Source organism: Petromyzon marinus, chromosome 1 (assembly GCF_048934315.1).
Source record: "Petromyzon marinus isolate PM22_M1 ecotype Great Lakes invasive population chromosome 1, UKy_Petmar_22M1.pri1.0, whole genome shotgun sequence".
Lineage (NCBI taxonomy): Eukaryota > Metazoa > Chordata > Hyperoartia > Petromyzontiformes > Petromyzontidae > Petromyzon > Petromyzon marinus.
The window spans coordinates 20,116,998-20,139,802 of record NC_133667.1 but is presented as its reverse complement, the minus strand read 5'-3'; the positions used below and the strand labels follow the sequence as shown (position 1 = coordinate 20,139,802).

Sequence of the window (22,805 nt, the reverse complement as noted above, 5' to 3'; positions counted from 1 at the left end):
GTCAATGCCGTAGCAAGCGCTGCCGCACGTAACACAAGCTTTCCTAATTAACTTTCGCTCAGAATTCATCAGCCATTCAGCAGGCCTCCCTTTTTGCATTCCACATTCATTCTTCAAAAGTAATTGGCCCAACACATTTTATATGGACTCCGCGAACAACTATTGATGCCGAAGGCCAGATATCTGTGAAGTTAATAATTATTTCTTTATTTGGCACATGGACATGTCACCTAAAAAGGTGCATAGCCATGAAAGTAATATTATCCTCTCGTTATGATAAACTTCAAGAATGACAAGGTACCATTTATTATCTTCCAAATATGCACCAAACAATATATTTCTTCATGACATACGAATATATGTTTTGAAGACAGTAGTCATTTACATGTTTAAGGCATCCTTAAAAAATTGATCTCAGAGAGCCATGCATGTAAAGGAGGGAAATAAGTGAGAAGTAACTAGGGAACAGAAAGGCTAAAGAGACAAGTTTGAGAACGAGAGAGAGAGTGGGAATGACATTAAATAGGTGGGGTCTTCAACCTGGACTTAAAAGTCTCCATGGACTGTGAGTTTCTGACCTCCAAGGGCAGGGAATTGCAGAACCTGGGTGCCGTGTGGACAGAAGCCCCGTGGTCAGCTCGGGTTCGAAGCCTGGAGCACGTTTATGCTGATTAGGGCACAATCGTTTGACGCTTTGACTTTCGATCACCAGACTGAAGGGACAGCAGGTGGGGGGAGCCAATGACCTTGGTTTTTATCACCGTTAAGTTGAAGAAGATTAGGTTACAACTGAGAGCGACGATGATAAAAAAAAAGTAGGACCAAGCATAGATTCCCGAGGGAAGCCGTATACAACCCGACTATCAGAAAAAAACTAAAACTGCCCAAAGTGACATTAAGCACACGGAACCATTGTAAGGCGGAGCCTGAGATTTCCATCATGAGTTCCAACCACTCGAATAAAATGCTGTGATCAAATTGTATCAAAAAGCTGTGCTAAGATCAAGCAGAACGAGAATGCTTGGAAAACCTGTGAAGTCTGCAGATGTTAGTCAATCATTGGCAACCCTGATCAGAGCTTTGTGGGTGCTGTATAACAGGTCTAAAACCTGAATAAAAAGGATCAAGCGAGTTGTTAAGGACAAATGGTGAAGAAATCGTGTGGCCACTGTACGCTCAAGCATTGTGGATGAATATTGAATATTTGAAATTAGACGAAAACTGCTAGTGAGTTCCGTGCCTAGGCCAAAAGTGCTGCTACGACTTCCATCTACAGAATCATTATCAGAATCTTTATTAATACGGGAGGAATCCGATGAGCTATGAAGTTCTTTTTCACATTTTGTCCCGTGGGTCAGAAAGTTACAACAAACAATACAAAAATACAATGGCAGTGCAAAGTATAGGAAAGGTAAGCGAATCGCTAAAAACGAAGAGACCTATACCAGTTTTGAGGGACCTGATGAGCAGATCTAAAACAAATGAGACCAAGGGAGCAAAGTTATTCCCGAGTTATCATGTGGGGAAAGGGCACAGAGGGCAGTGGGTAGAATGAGACCTGGCAATGAGCGTGGTGAGTTTAGAATTTTTTTTATCAGAGAACTCAGCTAACACTGTGCCCCTAAAAAAGAGGTGGTTGAAAATCAGGAGGGAGAGGGGCCGTTTTTGTTTGCAGTATTTGAGAGCGAATAGTGGTGATTTTATCAGAAAGAAATTTTTTTCTAGTGAATTGCAATGATAAGCAGAGATTAAGTAATTAAGCTGTTGGCCTGGATTCAGAAGGTGATTAACAGTGGCGAATAGAACTCTCGAATTATAATTTCCGGTAGCAATTCGGGAAGCAGGATGAACAGATTTTGCTTGAGAGATCGCATCCTTACGGACTGATGTTTAAAAACATATATTGCTCTGCATTCCACGATTGCATTGTTCTATACAAAACTGAGCATTGTATAATATATATACCCACATAGTATTTCTCATAAGTGAAAATGCATGTTTTATGTAAGCAGGTGTTACCTATGAGGGGATGGTCAATACTAAGCATTCACTGCATAGAAAACCTATCTCCCATTAAAAACGAGCCTCTTTCATGTTGTTCAGTAAGTCATTTATGGTAATCGCCATCTATTATATTTGCATTCCATGTGCAGCACATATACATATAGGCTAAATAAAATAAAATATAAATTTAGAGCGTTAAATGAGACAGATTTATTATTCAAATGTATACTTAATTTTTATTCAAACAATATATTGTTTGAAAACACATTTTTTTCCCCCATGATGGTGAATGAGCACAGGCCTGAAAGGCCAATAAGGATGTTTCGGTAAGTGAAGAGACGAAAATAATTTTTCCAAGGACATGTGTAAGTATAAATTAATAGAGCAGGTTATAAAGTTGGACTCAGGATGAGTAACATAAAGGTCATGTGTTACAGTGAAAGTTCGATTTAAAGCTCTCGTGACTGCAAGGATTCATCTGCTTTGGTTCTTTCGGTAAAGTCACGTAGAATGAGAATAAAATAATAAATTGACAAAATAAAATAACACAATAAAATTCTCACGACGTTTCGGCCACAACACAAGCGGCCTTCATCATGTGAAGGGACGAGACTGTCTGGAGGACAGCGCTGGAGCGAACAAAGCCACACTCAGATCACGACCTTTAGGCCTCAACTAAACCAAAGAAGATGGTACAGTGAAGTTCGCTAAACAATTGGAAGCAGGGGCGGAGCCACAGGGTGGGCTGGCTAGGGGGCTTAGCCCCCCCTGAAATTTTGGGAAAGTCGGTAATCGGGATAACCGGATATCCGGCTGCTGCAAAATGCTGCAGGCTGCCACCTCGTGCTGCCCTGCAGGTTGCTTGAGCGGTAGCCTTTAAAACTTATCGAACTTATTAGCCACATCAGCGGCTCCGACCTATTAATAAACTCCGCGTTCAAATCCAATAAAATGTGTTTTATACATTTGTGGCGCCCATTGGAAAAGATACACTGGATATCTCAGAATATTGAAGTCAGCCCCCCCCAAAGTGCAAAATCCTGGCTCCGCCCCTGCTGGAAGTATCTGTCAGAGGGAAACAACTGCAAAACCGAGCAGAGTATATATATACCTCGGATATCTATGAACGCGAACTGGGATCCAAATGATGAGATAAAGAGGCAGAAGACATGAGGTGTTTTTGAAAAGCTGAACTTGATAATGAAAGGTAGCGTAACAATGTGCATGACTCATACAACTTTTTTCTCATCGGTGTGTACTGCCTGTTATGACATACTGTATGCTTCTTAAACATGGACGTTAGTGAAAATAAGGACCGGAACACTGAAAAGTGTGCAAATAAATGTGGAGAGATGCATGCCTGGAATTACACTGAGAGACAGAAGAAAGAGAAACACGTGGATTAGAGAATACCGATTAATGATATCCAAACCATGAAGCAAATTAAATGGGCTTGGGTAGGACATGTCGCTTGAAGGAATGATGAATGGTGGTCAAGAATAATAATAGAACAGTAGCTAAGGAATGGAACACATGTGACAGGACTTCTTCCAACGAGGAAATGGAGGAATGAATTCCTATCATGTGGCTAGATTAGTTCATCACAAGACCATGAGACGTGGTGGTGGTATGGGGAGGTCTTCATCATTCAGTGGATTTCCGAATGCTGATGGTTTGTTAAGATGATATTGGTAGAGCGGTGGAGTAGTGGCACAGTGCGTATCGCACTGTGCTATGAACCCAGCAAACTGAGTTCAATTCCTGGCCATGGCCACCATGAGTGGCGAGTGATATCTGAACCAGTACAGGGCTCCCCTTTCACCACTACGCACCGATCAGCATGGTGAAACATGGTAAGAAAAAATACATGACAGTGTGGAGATGACGTCATTCAGTCGTGGATTGACAATGTGCTGTAAATTGTTGGGTTTTTTTGTAAGCATTACACTGTCCACATAGTCACTGTCTACTAATATACACTTGCCCAAGGACTTTTCAAGTTTCCTAATGCCAGCAGCACAGACGTCTCGTGGTTGATCCTTTAGCTATGACGGCACCACCGTGTTCGCAGCCAAGTCACTATCAAACCACCTCCACATATAGAGCTTCTTTAAGAAATCCGAACAGATGCAAGTGTGAAGAGGCTAGTTCTGAATGTTCCAGAACATCATGCACAAGATTTCCCAAGTGCCATTGTTGCGCTTGCAAAGGGTGTCTGATTATGTTGAAACAGTTCATGGCGTCTCTGACAAATGGTTTTCAAACAGGAATTCCCAAATCCCATACAATAAATACGTACAATACTTATATATACAGACGCTTTTGAATTTCTAGTGCATATATGCGCACCTCCGATGAGCACGGTTGGCTACATATGGTGCGAAATAATTTCGACATGCATTCGTATACAAGTCCTGCTTTCAAAGCTTTTGTTGCACAGATAAGGGTAGTGATGCAGTGTCTGCAATGGTCCAGCAAAATTATCAAGGGAAGCTTTACATAAAATGGTAGAGTTTGGCTTCTATAGCCATGGTGTGGGAAGGGCTAATGGAAACACGCCTTCTTTTGAAATTAATATATATTTTTATTAAATATTTTAACCAGGAAAGAAATCCCATTTGAAACGTATAATTTTCACAGGTATCCTGGTGCAATTGACAAAAAACTAGGCTGCAGCAGCAACAATAAAAGTTCGAGAACCAATTACAACACGACAATCTAATCTAATTTTAGATTAATAGAGCGCCTTCACTCAAGGCGCTTGACAAAGTAAAAAAAAACGGTTACAAAACAGGATAATTTAGATGCAGGGCCGGATTATGACATGCTGGGGCCCTAAGCTATGTCAATCTTAGGGTTCATAAATCGAGGAATGCCTGTATATTGTTGTCATATTGGAATGAAAATTACATTTTTAGAGAGTCTTTTTTCTCTGTCTCCTTCATTTTTCAACCAATTATGTAAAACTTGAAACTTCGCACGATAATTTATTTTTTAGTATGTAGAGGCCCCTCATAAAGCGAGACCCTAGGCTGTAGCCTACTTAGGTTATGCCTAAATCCGGCACTGTTTAGATGGCAGGGGCATACACGGATTGAAGAATGAGTGACCGTGATCGAGGCTAGTTAGAGATCACTGAAGGGTCGGGGACTGAAGGAGTGGATGGGCGAGACGAGGGAAGACGATGAATATGAGCGATAGAGAAGAGGTGAGCTTTAAGAGAGGAACAGAAGGAGATTTAGGAGGGGTCTGCCAAATGTACAGGGGAGGTTGATTCCAGTAAAAATCACAGCTTAAAACAGAAAACAAAAATAGTGTTACATTTTGCTTTAAAGCTTTCGTGACTGCAGGGATTCATATTCTTGGTTCTTTTGGTAAAGTCACGTAGAAGGGAAACAATAAAATAATAACAAATATTTTATAAAATAATAAAAAACATTTTTTATTGTTTCCCTTCTACGTGACTTTACCGAAAGAACCAAGAATATTATATACTTAGTTCTTTCGGTAAAGTCACGTTGAAGGGAAACAACAAAATAATAAAATATATATAAAACAATAAAAAAAATTCTCACGTTTCGACCATAACACAAACGGTCGTCTTCAGGTGTGTTATGGTCGAAACGTCGTGAGAATTTTTTAAAAATAGTTTTATATATATTTTATTATTTTGTTGTTTCCCTTCAACGTGACTTTACCGAAATAACTAAGAATATTAATTACTGCAGTCACGAAAGCTTCAAATCAAAATTTTACCAAGAATATTGTTACATTACCAAAGTACGAAGCACACAAATAGGCTCCAGATGCACATTTAGTGTGCCGATAAAAAAAAGTTGCGTGCGGTTTTCTGTATCGCGGCTGACCCGTGCATGCGCACCTCTGTAAATGAAGGCACGTTTTCCAGCGTACGTTGCGCAAAGCCATTTCCATGCGCGAGCGCATGTGCTCACCTTCACTCTGGGTGAAGTACTCGACGCGGTATTTGATGACGCGACCTCGGCTCAGGTCGCCGCTCAGGGGCAGCCAGGTGACAGCGATGTTGTTAGCGCTCCTGCTCAACAGCGAGATGTGGGGAGCACCCATCGGCACTGCGTGGAGGAGGGGTGAGGTTCGTGGCGAGGGGAACAGGCGGCAATTGAGACAAAACTCTAGTTCAAGACGCCAAATAGAATAGCTTGAGGTTTTCACCGAGAATATGAAATAATCCATAATTTTTTTTTGGTTCTAGATGCACGTCCCTTTGGCAATCCACTGCTGGGTACAAACTAATTAATTCGATATGTTGCATTGCCAGTGCTGCACAAGGACAATTAACAAGAAAACAAATATTGACGAATGTGTTGAGTTTTGTTTCTTTGTTAACACTGCTGTGTAACGAGCTGCCCACGCCGTGTAAGTAATTCGGGTTGTTAGACCATACTTGGCCATGCCGGTCAGTGTAGGTTTGAGAAGGCGAGGAGCATAGAAGTACCCTAAAACAATGGAATTTGCTACACTACCCTTTGCTGCCCGAATCCTACCACCAAGCTTAAACCCTGCTTAGCTTGCGAGACGTAAGATCAGGCACATTCCAGGTGATTTGGTCATTGGCTTAATATGGATATCATTATGATTGACATTTTGTGAATCAATTTAGTAGAATCCCACCGAAAAAAACATGCAAATCATCTGTTGGTGGATCAGCAAACACCCCACATTGGGAGTGCATAGAACACATATGCCTTTTTATATTAATGCCACGACGACCACAATCAATAGATAAGCATGCACAGAAAACCAAAACATTACAGAGAACAATGAAACAACAATACGTCATGTTTTGGGGACCAGTTATGCTTCCCACGGCCAACCGTGGGCTGCATAATGGTGGCGAGATGTTAACTACCTCGCCTGGTAATAGGAAGTCGTGGGTTCGATCTCGACCGTGATGCTCTGTATATTTGGAGTTTGCATGTTCTCTCTGTGGTTGCATGGATTTTTCTCCGGGTCCTCTGGTTTTTCTCTCCACATTTAAGAGTATTTGGCTGCTATAAATGTCCACGTGATAAGCCACTTCATTGAGCTATCATTCGTGCCCAGGTCGCTTCTGAAAAAAGAGCTGTATAGCCCAGTGGGCCTTACCTGGTAAAATTTAAAAGAGTATAAATAGATAAATTAAATAAACTAGCTCTTGATTCGTTTTTACATTTGCATCACTCATACCCTGATGCTCTTTGTTTTTACTCTATGTAAAACCCACCCAGGGGCAGATAGAGGAGTGAAATTGTATTACCGGAAGATCAACGTTGGTGGTATCAGTATAAGGAGGCCTTAAACTAGCATAAGTATGGCGGTTGCCCGTGAGTATCAATAGACCTTCGGGTCAGTAGTCTTTAAATGTCCACGTGAAAACCCATTGAGACAATTAGTACAATTTGCAAGATTGACCTGGGGAACCTGTCTAAAAAATTTGACTTGCCATTTGTTTTGTCTGTCCATGGGCAATGGACAATTTCATGCCCCCTAACTGTCACACCATGCTCAAGCACCCCATTCACCATGTGCCCTGTCTGCTAAGCAGACTGAGCACGATATGTCATTTACACTGGTACCACCGACATTGATGGTATCGGTAAAGCAGAGGTAATGCGGCTGGATAACATAGTTAAAGCACTCTTGCTTTTTAGCTGTTTGGTGCCTGGTTAACAGTTACAGATTCTAAAACTCTTTGATCACGTTGCAGGCCATTGCCATGCATCACCGTCTGCTCTCACGTCATTCAAAGAAGCTGCGGGCGGGGGGGGGATGTCACTGTGTGCTGAAAATACGGATTAACTCAAATTGCTAGCGGCTAGGGTTGCTACCTTTTGGATTTGCGCGTCCCGTTGACGGGTGCACCGTAGCGCAAGGGGGAGGAAGACACGGGGGGGGGGGGGGGGCGGGCGGGGGGGGTAACAGAGTGGTGGAGCCCCATGGCTGGGGTGGGGGGTGTAGGCAATGCGTTGGGCAGGTGGGCTGGGGAGGCCTAGAGAGCAGAGATGAAGTGGACGGTGGAGTGGCTGAATAGATCGGGGCGGGATGAGAGATGGCGCAGAGCCTAAGCGATGGGGTTATTTGGGGTGAGGGAAAGATAGATCGCCAGGAAGGAACCCAGTCATTGCCACCGGTGAGGTGCACAGAACCGGACACTTCATTGGTCTGGTTGCTTATGTCCTGCATCGCAGGCTTAAGAAACGGCTCATTTCCTGTGCGGACATTTCAATGTAACTTTATTTTCACTTGCCCGTTTGACTTTTTCACCGTGCGTAAGATAAAAGGTGTGACACAATGCTTTTGCACATTGGTGTTTTGCAATATGAAACTGTGTAATGTAATTCATATTGAGAATCAGTCTCGACTTGTCTTAATCAGAATATTTTAGAATCAAACTCAACATTTCACATTAATTTTGGTTCAGACTTTAATCTGCCATACTCTATGTAGTTAACTTTTGACAATTTATACAACCATCAGATATAGTTAATCATTGGATGATCCTTGATTGTGAATTAAATACTGTGAACATTCAGGGGTTAACCATGCTTCCTGCTGTATAGGTTACCCGAGTCTCCAGAAACCTGCTCAATTTCATCGTGAATTGTATCAGTCTTGACTTAAAGCTCTCGTGACTGCAGGAATTCATATTCTTGGGTCTTTCGGTAAAGTCACGTAGATAGGTTCAAAGAAAATAACAAAAAAATAAAAATTAACTACGACGTTTCGATCGCAACACAAGCAATCGTCATCAGGAGAAAAATGAGCGGGAAAGCTTCTGAGGCAGGCCGTTTTAAAGGGCTACACCCATTTCAAACCTTAAACCTTTAAAACAGCCTGCCTCAGCAGCTTTCCGGCTCTTTTTTCTCCTGATGACGATTGCTTGTGTTGCGATCGAAACGTCGTAGTTAATTTTATTATTTTTCTTTGAAACCTTTCCACGTGACTTTGCCGAAAGACCCAAGAACGCGAATTGCATGTTCAGCGTACACATGCATGTTGTGCATTTTTTCATTCATATCTATTATGTAAAGTGATATTGCAATTTTGATTTAAAGCTTTCGTGACTGCAGTAATTCATATTCTTAGCTCTTTCGGTAAAGTCACGTTGAAGGGAAACAATAAAATAATAAAAAATATATAAAACAATAAAAATTATCACGACGTTTGAACCATAACACACCTGATGACGACCGTTTGTGTTATGGTCGAAACGTCGTGAGAATTTTTATTGTTTTATATATTTTATTATTTTATTGTTTCCCTTCAACGTGACTTTACCGAAAGAGCTAAGAATGTATTGCAATGTCGCCTCTAAAAATCTCTCCTTCAAAGTATTGCAGCCTGCCTGCTCTTTAAAATGCAGCAGTCATTGAAATTGCCCTTTGTGAAGCACCCGAGTTGGTTTATGATCATGCTGCACGCTAAGTACAGTCGGTAGTCTCTTACCGGCGATGTAGCAGAGGTTGTCACAAATAATAGCCGTTCCCTACAGGGTGCCAGATGTTACGCGTGTAATGTGACACGCACAGCCCGGACAGACAAACAGGCTCCCCACCACAGCACAGCAACTTCATCGTGGCTTGCGATGACAGGTTTGGACTCTGAGAATCCTATCGCATGCGAATCCATGGGATTCTATAGATGACAAGGAGACTCATAGCTCTAATGCCCACCAAGGATAACAGGATTTGTTGCTGAGATAGTCGCAGGTAAGAGGCGTTCTACTCTATAACATCTTCACCTACACCAACAATTCAATTGATGCTAATTTATACAAGCCTTGCACAGTTCGTGGTTTGCTTGCTCGCATTGAGAATTTCCGCTCGTGACGACTCACAAGCGCAGCGCGTGCGCGACGTGCAAACAACGCATCCGTGGCAATGTGAGAAATTGGGAGCGTACGATGAATTGTAAGCGGTGCGCCTGACAAATTATCATCCTTAATCGTGCGCGTCCCAGCAAGGGGACCCACCTCCCTCCAGGGTGTGCACCGCGAGGTACCCCGAGCTGCTACTCGCCCCACGCTGGGAGTAGGCGACCACATAGAAGGTGTAATTGGTGTTGGGTTCCAGGTCCTCAATCAGGTACTGTGTCGTGTCATTATTCACCGCCTCCTGGTATTCTTTGTTGTTGATTCCTGCGCAACGGGAAAACGGCCAGCCAACAAGACAGCGGCACCGTGCAGGGTTCGCAGTGAGGCGAGGCGGTCGACAGCGATCGTGTGCTATCGGTCGTCCGCGCACGGACAACAAAAGGGGGGTTTGTGACAAGTATGCGACTTGATGGGAAGGAAAAAAAAAAGCCAATTTTGAATGAATGGCCATTGATGCAGCGCTAGCTTCGGCGGTGCCTTGCGCGCTCCCGCACCACGGCAGCGGTGTTCACAGGAACGCGACCATACGCACAGGGGCTCTCATACATTTGGTTCTCAAACCCCTTGGTTTTCACTTCTCAAATCGTATTCATTCACGAATGAACAGGGGTGTGCCCAATAAACACGTGAACATCTTTCGATATTCCGGTCGGCACGGTTGGCTATACGTGCAGCGCGAGAGAAGTTCAAAATACATGCAAAATAGTATAATTACGGTGAAATGGAAAATCTTTCAATGCATCTTTAGCGTGATAATTACATTTAAAATATTGTAATTAGGCCATAAATAGGTGTCTCTCATGAGAAATCACAACCATCCAAGAGTTTCATTCGACGTGTATTCTGCTTGCTCTACAGGTCATATTGACATCTTACAAAATCAGCTTCATTTTGTTGATTAGCAGAGTGACACATATCTTGCAATACATTAATAATGCTATGGTAGTATGATAAGCACCTAACTAGGTGATTATATTTTGCAGATTCAACAATAGGCCAATGGCAGGTAAAAAAAGACTCACTGCTGATAAGCAAGGGCAGGAATTTAACATGATGATTTTCAGTATTACTGTTAATGTTTCAATGCAAGTATTTTGCATGTTCGCGCACCTGTGTGTCTCCTGTGTGTTACAATTTTTTTTGCAACTCAGGTTACATTATTGGCTTTGCATTTCAATATTTGAAGCTATAATTGGCAAAAGGTTGAATCAGCAAATAAACATCAGCATCTGGTGTTGGTGTGTCAGCAATAGGAGCGGAAAGAGCCAAGGCAGTCGAATAGAGTGCTGAGCGAGTCATTCATTTTTCTCACGAGCTCTGCTCTCTTGTGTGAACAAGATCCTGGGATGCAGAATCACAGCACTCTTGTCCCAACAGTTCAGATTCCTGACTGGGGATTTTTGTTGTTGTTAATGCACGAGCCAGGGAATTCACTTAAATGGCTCTTACAGTTTTCCGAAATATAATTTTCGTTAGCTTAACTAGCACATGGCATAAGCCAAATGTTGTTGAACAGGTACCACTTCGTTGATAATGTACATTCAGTCCATAACGTTATTTATATTACTTGTGTAGTGTTTTTATTTCACGCGGACAACTTCTTTTCCTCCTGCGTCACTTTTTATTGAACAGAACTCCTCGCATTCGACAGCCCGTCGTGATTTTCCCGCTTGCTCTGCTCGCCTGCTTCGCACCGCTCCCCCTCTCTCTCTCTCAGCTTCTCCACAGCTTGCCTTCGCTCTCTCTCACTCTCCTTGCCTCTCCACTGCTAGCCTGCTCTCTCTCTCACTCTCCTAGCCTCTCCACTGCTAGCCTGCTCTCTCTCTCTCACTCTCCTAGCCTCTCCACTGCTAGCCTGTTCTCTCTCTCACTCTCCTAGCCTCTCCACTGCTAGCCTGTTCTCTCTCTCTCACTCTCCTAGCCTTTCCACTGCTAGCCTGTTCTCTCTCTCTCACTCTCCTAGCCTTTCCACTGCTAGCCTGTTCTCTCTCTCTCACTCTCCTAGCCTCTCCACTGCTAGCCTGTTCTCTCTCTCTCACTCTCCTAGCCTCTCCACTGCTAGCCTGTTCTCTCTCTCTCACTCTCCTAGCCTTTCCACTGCTAGCCTGTTCTCTCTCTCTCACTCTCCTAGCCTCTCCACTGCTAGCCTGTTCTCTCTCTCACTCTCCTAGCCTCTCCACTGCTAGCCTGTTCTCTCTCTCTCACTCTCCTAGCCTTTCCACTGCTAGCCTGCCTGCCACGCTCCGCTCGCCTCGCTCTCTCCGCTGCTGGCCTACCACTGCACACTCCGATAGCTTCCCACCATACACTCTGCTAGCCTCTCCACTCATTAACTAAGCTGGCGACCTCCCGTCGCCTCACGCCCGTGGCTTCCACCGTTATCGCCTCAATATCCCGTCAACCTGGCGCCTGTTCCGCGCCTGCATTTGCAGCCAGCCAATCACCGCTATGCATCCTAATTGGCCGTCTCCTTTCCGTTGCTCCCTCTCGCCGCACCTGGTCGTCTCGATGCGACCTCACTGTCCGTAACTCGCACTTGCGTACACACCGCTTGCAAAACCCTTGCGCGTGTTATTCCACTACACCCCCCCCCCCCCCCCCCCGTAATGAAAAATCTGGCCGTCCCGGCTAGCCTTATATACAACTAAGTAATGCGCGAATCTGTGACGCAGGTTATAACAACAAAATACAACAGCAACAAGAACAACAATATAAGAACAGCAATAACTACGCGTATATATACAGGTGTGTGCACTGCAGTCTGTTTCTTTGAACGCTCCCGCATTCCTCAATGAAAAACAGTCCTCCTTGAGGACCGGGTCCCGCACAGCCGGTCAGGCACCACGGACCGGGTCCCGCACAGCCGGGGGAAGAAACGGCTCAGCGCTCGTCAGAGAGCCACGTCTTTTCCTCGATGAACCGTGAGCCTCTTGTGGGTCCCAGTCGCGCCAAAACGAGCAACACGACTGCGGCTGCTCCTTCAACTCAGACTCCAATGGCCGGCAGGTCGGCCCCCCTTGTCTTAGTCGGCGTGATCCTGTGGGCGAAAGGGAACCAGACTCCTGAGGCGCGTCCGCTCGGGGTGGCGTGACAGGCTCGTCGGACGCATCTGACACAGGCCGTATCGGGATGGGAGATGACGCATCGTAAATCGGCGGCACAAACTTCTTCAGCCGTGACGGGTGCACATACCACCGGCGTTGCCCGAATTGAATATGAATATACTGGGGTCGACGAACATCAATGACCTCTACCGGCCCTTGCCACGGGCGTTGTAGTTTGGGCAACGTGCCCACCGGCACCATGGGGCAATGGAGCCACACCTTGTCACCCTCACGCCACGGATCGCGTGGAGGTTGCATACCCCGCAAGCGCTCGTTGGCCGCCTGACGCCGTACCGAATTACTTATGGAGGCCTCACGAGCTTCCCTCAATCCCTCAAGGGTCACCTGCATGGGAACTGGCACGGCCGACGCCTTACCCAGTGGACGCACGCCCAATTTCACCAACGCCGGAGCCTCCGGCTTCCGCCCATACATCAAATAGAAGGGTGAATACCCCGTCGAGGCATGTGGGGCCAATCTGTAGGTGGCCAGAACGCTCGGGATGTGAAAATCCCAGTCGGTTTGTGCCGCATTAACTTGTTGACACAACATGGATGTCAAGGTTTGATGTAAGCGTTCCACCATCCCGTCTGTTTGTGGGTGGTACGGGGAAGTCCGAATCTTTTTAGTGCCGAGGGAATCACACACCTCCTTTAACAGCTTCGATGAAAATTTTTTACCCTGGTCAGTGAGCAACTGCTCTGGTGCATCCTTGTCCAGCACGCACCCTTGCAGTAAGGCTTCGGTTATGGACGCCATCAATTGGTCAACCAACGGCCACGCCATCGGCCACCTGGTGAGATACTCAACCCCTACCAGCAAATATTTGTGTCCCCTCTGGGTAACAGGAAATGGGCCCAAAATGTCCAATGTCACCAATTCGTTGACCAGAGAAACTTTTATGGACTGCAGCGGCACTTTATATGGTTGCGCAGGCTCCTTCCGACGTGCACATTCAGGGCAAGCTTTAACTAACAAGTGCACATCATTGTCCATACCCGGCCAATAGAAACTCTTTGAAGTCAATGACATTTTATTCACTCCCAAATGCATCAAGTGATCGTGCACCGTGTGCACAAGTCTGGCTCATAGGCTCGTAGTCACAATAATACAAAATTTCTGAAGCATGACGTCCCATCACAAGAGGAGTCTATCCCTGAGCCGTAAAATGGGGCGTACAACTGACCTCGGTGTCCAGGCAGCCCAGCACCGCAATCTCAACAGGGAGGAATCCTCCACCTGTAGGCGTCCCCACTCACCGAGGTCGAGCCCCAAAATGCGATCGTCCAGCGCGTACATCCCGCCCGTCGGGGCCGTAATGGCTGTGGCGACCGTATCAGGGCCCGTCTGCAATGGCGGCCCACACCGTGACGAGTCGGGCGGTGGCGGCAGGCGCAACAGCGCGTCCGCATCAACGTGGCGGGTCCCCTTTCTATACTTCACAGTAAAGGAGTACCCTTGCAAAAATTTCCATCCAACGGGCCATTTGGCCGGGGGGTTGGTCTACACGCAGCGAGTACTGAAGCGCAGCATGGTCAGAACGGACGAGGAAGTCCCTGCCGTACAGATAAGGATGATACAACTGCATAAAGTGGACCATGGCAAGCAGCTAACTGCATGTAACACAATACTTCTGCTCAGGAGGGGACAAAACACGGCTGCCATACGCGACCACTCTCTCCACTCCATTGACCACCTGGGACAAGACCGCGCCCTATGCCCGTATCACTAGCGTCAGTGTCGAGGATGAACGACTTAGAGCAATTTGAGTAAACAAGCGGCGGGGCATCGGCCAGGGCATCCCGAAGCGCTTTAAATTAATCCTGATGATCTTTGTTTCAATGGAATTCATGTCCTTTAGCTGTTAACGAATGGAGCGGTTTCGCGGTCATTGCAAAGTCTTAACAAACCGGCTGTAGTACGAGGCAAAACCCACAAAGTTGCAGACCTCCGACATTGATGTCGGGGTCGGCCACGTGCGCATGCAGCTCGTCTTCTCCGGATCAGTAGCGACTCCCGACGCGCTAACCACATGACCCAAATACTTAACTGATGTCTGTAGCAAGTAAAATGTTTGTGGTTTGAATTTCAATTTGGCGTTCCGCACCCGGGAAAAAAACAGAGCGCAGCCGCTGCAAGTGTTCATTGAAATTTCACCCAAAAACAATGGCGTCATCCAAATAGATAAGGCACGATTCCCATTGTAGTCCCGACAAAAACAGTTCCATAAGGCGCTGAAAAGTGGCTGGCGTGGAGTGAAGTCCCATCAGAAGGACATTGAAGTGATACAACCCCTGCAGCGTACGAAAATCTGTTTTTGGTTTCGACTCCTCATCCAAAGGCAATTGCCAAAATCCCGACAAAAGATCGAGGGTCGAGAAGAACCGCGCACCGGACAAGGCGTCCAAAGATTTGTCCATGCGCGGAAGTGGGTACGCATCCGCCACAGAAACCTTATTAAGTTTTCTAAAATCCACACAAAATCGCGACGAGCCATCATGCTTTTTGACTAACACAATGGGCGCCCCCCAAGGGCTGGTGGAGGGAGAGGCAATGTCTTGCGCCAACATCTTGTCCACCGTCTGACGAATGCAATCTTTTTCATGCGGGTTCATCCTGTGGAAGTTCAATCGAATCGGGGGTGCATCCCCTGTATCAATATGATGCTGTATTAGGGTTGTCCGACCTATATCGTACTTGCTGTTACTGAAAATATCTTTAAACTCATGCAAAAGCCGGCGAAGTTGCACCCGCTGCTTGGCTTTTAAATCCAGATTTTCCTCACACAATTGCCACAGCCACTAGGGTTCAGCATCGCATACCGGCCAAGCCTGTGCCAATTCCCCTGACATGCATGCCCTGTGTCCCGTACCCACGGTCGCCGTCGTGTGTGCCAATATGGTGCCTTCCTGAATAACAATCGGCGTATGCCCTGCATTAACAACTTTAATAAGGGGGTTGCTATTCGCTGACACCACGGTCAATGCCCCCACCAAAGAGGGTGTCCACGACACCGCATTCGAGGGGGTCAAGAAGACTCCCTCCGCCGGGTTCGCCAAGGGCAAGTGTTTACGCAGACGTAATGGCACAAGCATCTGCGTGTCTGGTGGAACATGTACCGTGCGACTAACCTTAGCCTGCACAACAGCATTGATCTCGGTATATTTCGTAGATGTTGTCAAGAATTTTAGATGCTGTCCCGATGGCATCTCAATACAGCCCTTATCCAGCGGAATGTTAAGGGGCATCCTGCGCAAGAAATCTGCGCCCAATAAGCACGGCACGGCCAAAGTCGTGGAAACCAACATAGGGCCATCTATGCGTACATCCTCTATTTGTATCGTAGCAATCATGCGACCCACAATCCCAAGACTACCACCATTTGCCGCAATACATGGCCCGTCCACCTGCTCTAGCGGCCGGGGTGAGGTCGGCAACGAACGAAAAGTCGCCAACGAAATGAAGTTAGCCGAAGCACCTGTGTCAATCACCACATGGACCTCTACTGAATAAACGCCATAACGTCCGACGAACCCGGCGCGGAACCGAATGCCCGATACGCCAACGCACACCATTTACTATCGTCATATAAGCCGTTGGGACGAGCGGTTACAGGGCAACATGGCGCAGATGAGTGATGAGAATGAAATGGCCATATGCATGATGCGTCGCGACTCGCCTGTGGTCCTCGGGATGAGGAGAAGTTGACGCCATAGGTCGCAGGAGCTCCCGGCGGACCGCCAACGTGCAGCCGGCAGTTCCTGGCGATGTGGCCCGTCCGCCCGCAGTTGTAGCACCCACGCGAGGCATATCCCCTCGGCGGTTCGCGACGTGGTGGCCACCCAACCGGCGACCCCGCATCTCTGCACATCGTGGACTTGAAGATCTGGTTGCGTATCCCGTGCTGCTGTCGCTGGCCATCGAGTCCCCTTCCACCGTTGTGCACGCTATCGCAGCTGACTCTTCCCTGAGGCCCAGATACGCCTGAGTGTTCTTCGCCACTTGGAGGGACGAAAGGTCGTCGTCGGCAATGGAGAGGATGACCCCCAACTCCTTCGCTACCATCAATAGCCGTTCCAAAGAGAGCGAGTCGAGAGCTGCCTGATCCATGGAAAGATAGGCCACCCGCCCGCGGGCTAACAGAGCGCTGCGGAATGAGAGGGGCGACTCCGTATCACCCCGCTTTCCGAGCTGGAACTTCCTTCGGCTGGTCGACAGTGGTTCATAAATAGCCGCCATCGCAGCACAGGCACCGGTGAGTGACGATCGATCGGCCTTGGGGATGGAGTAGAAGGCGGCCAACGAGTCATCATCGAGAGCCGTCGGCAGGGCCCGCAATGCCTCGTGCTCCGACCAGTCGACAGAGCGATACGCTGCCTTGAAGCGGAGATTAAATGCCATCCAGTAGACCTCGGTCGCGGAGAATGCATTGATCTGCGGAAGCCGGCGCAACGGAGCTGAACACACCGCCGGCGGAGTAGATGCAGAGCCCGACGCGACTACTGCAACGGCAGGCCCCGTGCCCGCTCACTCGGACGCGATCAGCGCTCTTGAAGCGACGTGAAGAACATGTACGTAACCGCTGCCAGCGTGGTCTTCAAGTGCGCAGCAATGTCCCGCCAACTCTGTCTCGTTGTGCTGGCCGGAGTTTCCTCACGCTCACTCCCTTGCGCCGAGGGCAGCCGGTCCTCTGGTTTCGCCAGCTGAGCAACAGTCTCGGGAGCCGTGGCTGGAACAACCTCCTCATCCTTCTCATCGTCGGAAGAGTCGACGGGTAAGTTCTTTCATTTAGCCACTTTTTTGACATGGCTGCGTAATTCTTTTACCACTTCTGACACCAAATGTAGTGTTTTTATTTCACGTGGACAACTTTTTTTTCCTCCTGTGTCAATTATTATTGAACAGAACTCCTCGTGTCCGATACCCCGCAACTCCATCGTGATTTTCCCGCTTGCGCTGCTCCCCTGCTTTGCTTCGCTCGCTCCGCTCCCCCTCTCTCTCTCTCAGCCTCTCCACGGCTTGCCTTCTCTCTCACTCTCCAAGCCTCTCCACTGCTAGCCTGTTCTCTCTCTCCTAGCCTCGCCACTGCTAGCCTGCCTGCCACGCTCTGCTCGCTTCGCTCTCACCGCTGCTGGCCTACCACTACACACTCTGATAGCTTCCCACCATACACTCTGCTAGCCTCACCACTGCTAACCCATTACTATATACTCTGATAGCTTCTCCACTGCTAGCCTATCACTATATCTTCTGCTAGCTTCTCTACTGCTAACCTTCCGCTATATACTCTGCTAGCTTCTCTACTGCTAGCCTGTTCTACCCTCATCTCTCCAACCTCGCCCTTGCCTCCAGTGCGGGTTTAACCATCACTGCTGGAGAGGGCGAGGTGTGGAGCGCAGGGCTTGGGACTTGTCTTTCCTCTTGTCTTCACTCCGACCAACTCAACAACTCTCTCTCACGCTCTCGTATATATCCCCCTCCTCATTAACTCCTCATTAATTAAGCTGGCAACCTCCCGTCACCTCACGCCCGTGGCTTCCTCCGTTATCGCCTCAATCTCCCGTCAACCCGGCGCCTGTTCCGCGCATGCATTTGCAGCCAGCCAATCACTGCTATGCATCTTAATTTAGCCCGCTGCATTTGCAGCCAGCCAATCACCGCTATGCTTCCTAATTGGCCGTCTCCTTTCCGTTGCTCCCTCTCGCCCACCTGGTCGTCCCGATGCGACCTCACTGTCCGTAACTCGCACATGCGTACACCGCTTGCAAACCCCAGCGCGCGTTATTCCACTCCACTTGTATTGTATTATTACACTCCACTTGTATTGTTTTTATTCTCTCTCTTTCCATAAATTATTAAATTATGCAATTGCATGACAGTCGACCTTGATATGTTGAATTCTTTGAGCTCGAATGTAGCTAATTTAAGTAAAAAAAACACATTTTACGTGATTTTTGTGGGTGTGCAGCCATGGGTAACTGTCAGAGAGATCCAACAACTCGTTATGCATGAGCACCCAGCTTAATCAGAGGAGGCTGCCTGGATTGAAAACCAGAACCTTAGCATTCTGACCTTTAAAAACCGCCCAGGCCACCTCGTTTTTATCGGTATTTCTACTTCGGATTTCATTTACAACATTTCACTTAGAAATAAGCAGGGTCAAACAAAATAAAATAAAAATCACAGAATTCCATTTCCAAATGCAGTTTGTCTCCGTACGTAATGTACTTTATTTATATTTACTTACACGTATGTCCATGATATCATCAGCAAATTGTACCAATAATATGATGCTGGGAAGACCTGATTATTAAGAAGATATTGAACATCTATTAAGATTGTCAATAAAAATGGGTGAAATAAAAACAGTGTATAACTAAATAGGTCATTAGTGAAATATTTGGCCAAATTCCCATTATTTTGTAATCCTGACTGAGTGAATGTAGTGGTGCTGGTGAAGAAAGCACCACATAAAATACATATTTTAACTTCATTGCGTCCGCTAGCTAAAAGGAAAGCACAGCCACTCAAACAAGCTGTTCTGCAGTGCTATGGAGCACTCTTGCTAGTGGTGAACTATATTATAAATGTCTAGATATTCTATCGGTGACGGTGGTGACCACAACACCTATTGTCAGAGGTTAAACAATTTAATTCCAACACCCAAGACAGTAAATTTTTGCAGGAATTAGAAATGCACCGAATCTGCTAAATTGTGAATGTCTAGGACCTTTTCAACTTTTTAAAGGACTGACATATGTCTATCAATGTCATTCATTTTCAATTTTATCCTTGTTAAATTTAATTAATTTGGCTGCCTCAACGCAGCTGGCTGCTATATTATTCCCCAATGGCTCTCGTACTCCTGTTTAGTGGAAGAACGTTCAACTCTGGAATTAAAGGTAGTTACGTAAAATATAACAATGTTCTGCTTGTCATATCTGGCACTATTTTGTTTAACATAGTGTGATGTCTCGCATACACTTGCTTTTCAGAAATGTTTCCCCAAAGACTTTATGCCCAGCTATACATATATAAGGCAAAGTTGTGATTGTGTGTCTGTTCAAAATGTTTAGCGTACTTCCCGACATGCAACACACTTAAAATTTGCCATGTGGGTAGCTTCTAGACTGTACACCATGCAAATATTATAAAAGTACTTTTTTTTTGGGGGGGGGGGGGTCTCAATAATGCATATATTTTTTGCACGGTAAGTGAGCTGTGACGTCAAATCTGTCATGTGACCCGCGCGTGTGGAAGCGTAACGCATTGTAGTGTAGTGGTTAGCGCGCTGTGTATGTGTCTGTGTGTGTGTCTGTGTGTGTGTCTGTGTGTGTGTCTGTGTGTGTGTCTGTGTGTGGAAGCGTAACGCATTGTAGTGTAGTGGTTAGCACGCTATGTGTGTGTCTGTGTGTGTGTCTGTGTGTGTGTCTGTCTGTGCCTGTGTGTGTGTGGAAGCGTAACGCATTGTAGTGTAGTGGTTAGCGCGCTGTGTATGTGTCTGTGTGTATGTGTCTGTGTGTGTGTCTGTGTGTGTGTCTGTCTGCGTCTGTGTGTGTGTCTGTGTATGTGTCTGTGTTTGTGTCTGTCTGTGTGTGTGTGTCTGTGTGTATGTGTCTGTGTATATGTATATGAGGAGGCTTACCGCAACCTTCGCTCGGAGGTTCGGAGAGCCGTGAGGCGCTGCAAGGATGGGTGGTGGTCACGGGTTGCTGAGGAGATGGAGTCTGCCTCAGTGGCCCGCGATCACAAATCTCTATTTAACTCCATCAAAAAAGTAACCTGCAGCACCACACCTATTACCATCATTAGGGGAAAAAACGGTGATCCAATTTCTGACCCCCAGGAACAGGTTTGCAGATTTGCTGAGCATTTCTGTGAGGTCCTGGGGGAGGGAAAATCCCTCAGCCAGGAAAACATCGTGGCACAAAGTGAGGATGACCCTGCTGAGGCTAAGGTGCCTCAAATATTGAAAGAAGTCACCCCCTGTGAGTGGCTGGCTGAAGTGCCATCTGTTGAGGAAGTACTGAGGGCGATCCGGAGTCTGAGACCAGGAAAGGCAGCGGGCAGAGATGATCTCCCAAGCGAAATGCTGAGGGAGGGTGTAGTTTGTGCACAGACTGCCCTATATGACATCATAACAACAGTCTGGACAACTGGACGGGTTCCGCAGGATTGGAAGGATGCCCTGGTGGTCCCCCTCTTTAAGAAGGGGGACCGCACAGACTATAACAACTATAGGGGCATCTCACTCCTCAGTGTGCCGAGAAAGGTCCTGGCAAGGATTATTCAACATCGCCTTGCCAGGCACGCTGAGGAGAGGCTTGCGGAGCCCCAATGCGGTTTCAGGAAAGGGCGGTCCTGCACAGATGCCATATTTTCTGTCCGTCTGCTACAGCAGAGGTGTAGGGAATTCCAGCAAGACCTACATCTCTGCGTTATTGACCTGGTCAAGGCCTATGATACCATCAATACGCCTGGGCTCTGCGTTGTTCTTCGTGCTTTTGGTGAGCAGGCCCGGGTAAAACTACGTGGCTGGGAGTCCGAGCCTTTCCCTGTACACCTTGGGGTGCGACAGGGATGTCCTCTGGCTCCCACATTATTTAACATCTATTTCGACCACGTAGTTCGTGAAGCCTTCAATAGCTGTACCGGGGGAATCTCCATATGGTACAGATATAATGGGAGGCTGATCAATGCCCGGGTGCGGTCAAGGGATGGCTCCCTATTGCTCAACCACGTTATGTACGCTGATGATTTGGTAATAGCTGCTCATTCAGAGGAGGAGTTGGAGATGCTGCTGCTGAGACTGGAGCGTGCCACTAAGAGATGGGGCCTTACCATCAGCCCCACCAAAACTAAGCACCTGCCTGGGTATTTTGTACCATCGGACACTCCACCCCCACAACTCCCAATCGGTGATGGGGTAGTTGTGGAGAGAGTGGAGAGTTTCCCATACCTGGGAAGTGTGCTTATGACCGGCTCCAGTTTAACAGCAGAGGTCTCACTCCGAATCAGTCGAGCGGCAATATATTTTCATCGGTTGCGTAACGCTGTGTGGAAGCTACCTGGTCTCTCGCTCCGCACTAAGCTTCAGGTCTTCTCGGCCACGGTCATTCCCTCCCTTCTCTACGCTTGCGAAACGTGGACCCCCCTAATGGAACATCTTCGCCGGTTAGAAACATTTAGGCTGGCCTGCCTACGATCCATCCTGGGTTTAACCAGACTGGATTGTGTGAGGAGCTCACAAATCCTTGAAAGATCTGGGCAAGGTCCCATCGGTGAGCTCCTCCGGCGGGCAAGGCTGCGATGGCTGGGTCATGTAGCCCGCATGCCCAGCCACCGCATGCCAAAACAGCTTTTGTTCGGCCGGATCGAGGGGGTTAAACGGGCGCGGCACGGGCTAGAGAAGAGATGGAGTGATGTGGTACAGGAGGACGTGGAGCTGAGTGGACTTGCCAATGACTGGTACCAGTGGTGTCAAGATCGGCCTCTGTGGAGGAGGCTCGTGAAGGACGCTACTGGGCAGTTGGAGGTAGTCGCCCTCCAACAACAACGGAGGGCGGAGGAGCGACGCTCACAACAATGAGCGGAGCGCCGGGTGGCTAAAGCACAGCAGGTTGGCACAGTAGGGGGCACAGGAGGTGCATCAGCCAGTCATCTCAGTCAGTCGACCCGTGGCACCTGGGTCTGCCCCGTGACCTCCTGCCAGCGGGCGTTCGACACTCCACGTGGCCTCAAGGTGCACATGTCCTGGCACAAGCGTCGTGGTGACGTCACCGCCACTTAGTGGCGAATGGCGGTTG

The 22,805-nt window shown here is 47.3% G+C and overlaps 1 protein-coding gene across 1 annotated transcript in view; it reads right to left on the bottom strand.

Moving 5' to 3' along the window:
- The window catches only part of LOC116951417 (immunoglobulin superfamily DCC subclass member 4-like), a 346,431-nt gene that overhangs the window by 127,518 nt on the left and 196,108 nt on the right, over positions 1-22,805 (bottom strand). Inside the window, exons 9-10 of the mRNA XM_032970032.2 lie at positions 9,995-10,159; positions 5,958-6,095 (exon numbers count right to left, since the gene is read on the bottom strand). Of these exons, the coding sequence (XP_032825923.2) occupies positions 5,958-6,095; positions 9,995-10,159 (303 nt within the window). The remainder of the gene's footprint in view (positions 1-5,957; positions 6,096-9,994; positions 10,160-22,805) is intronic.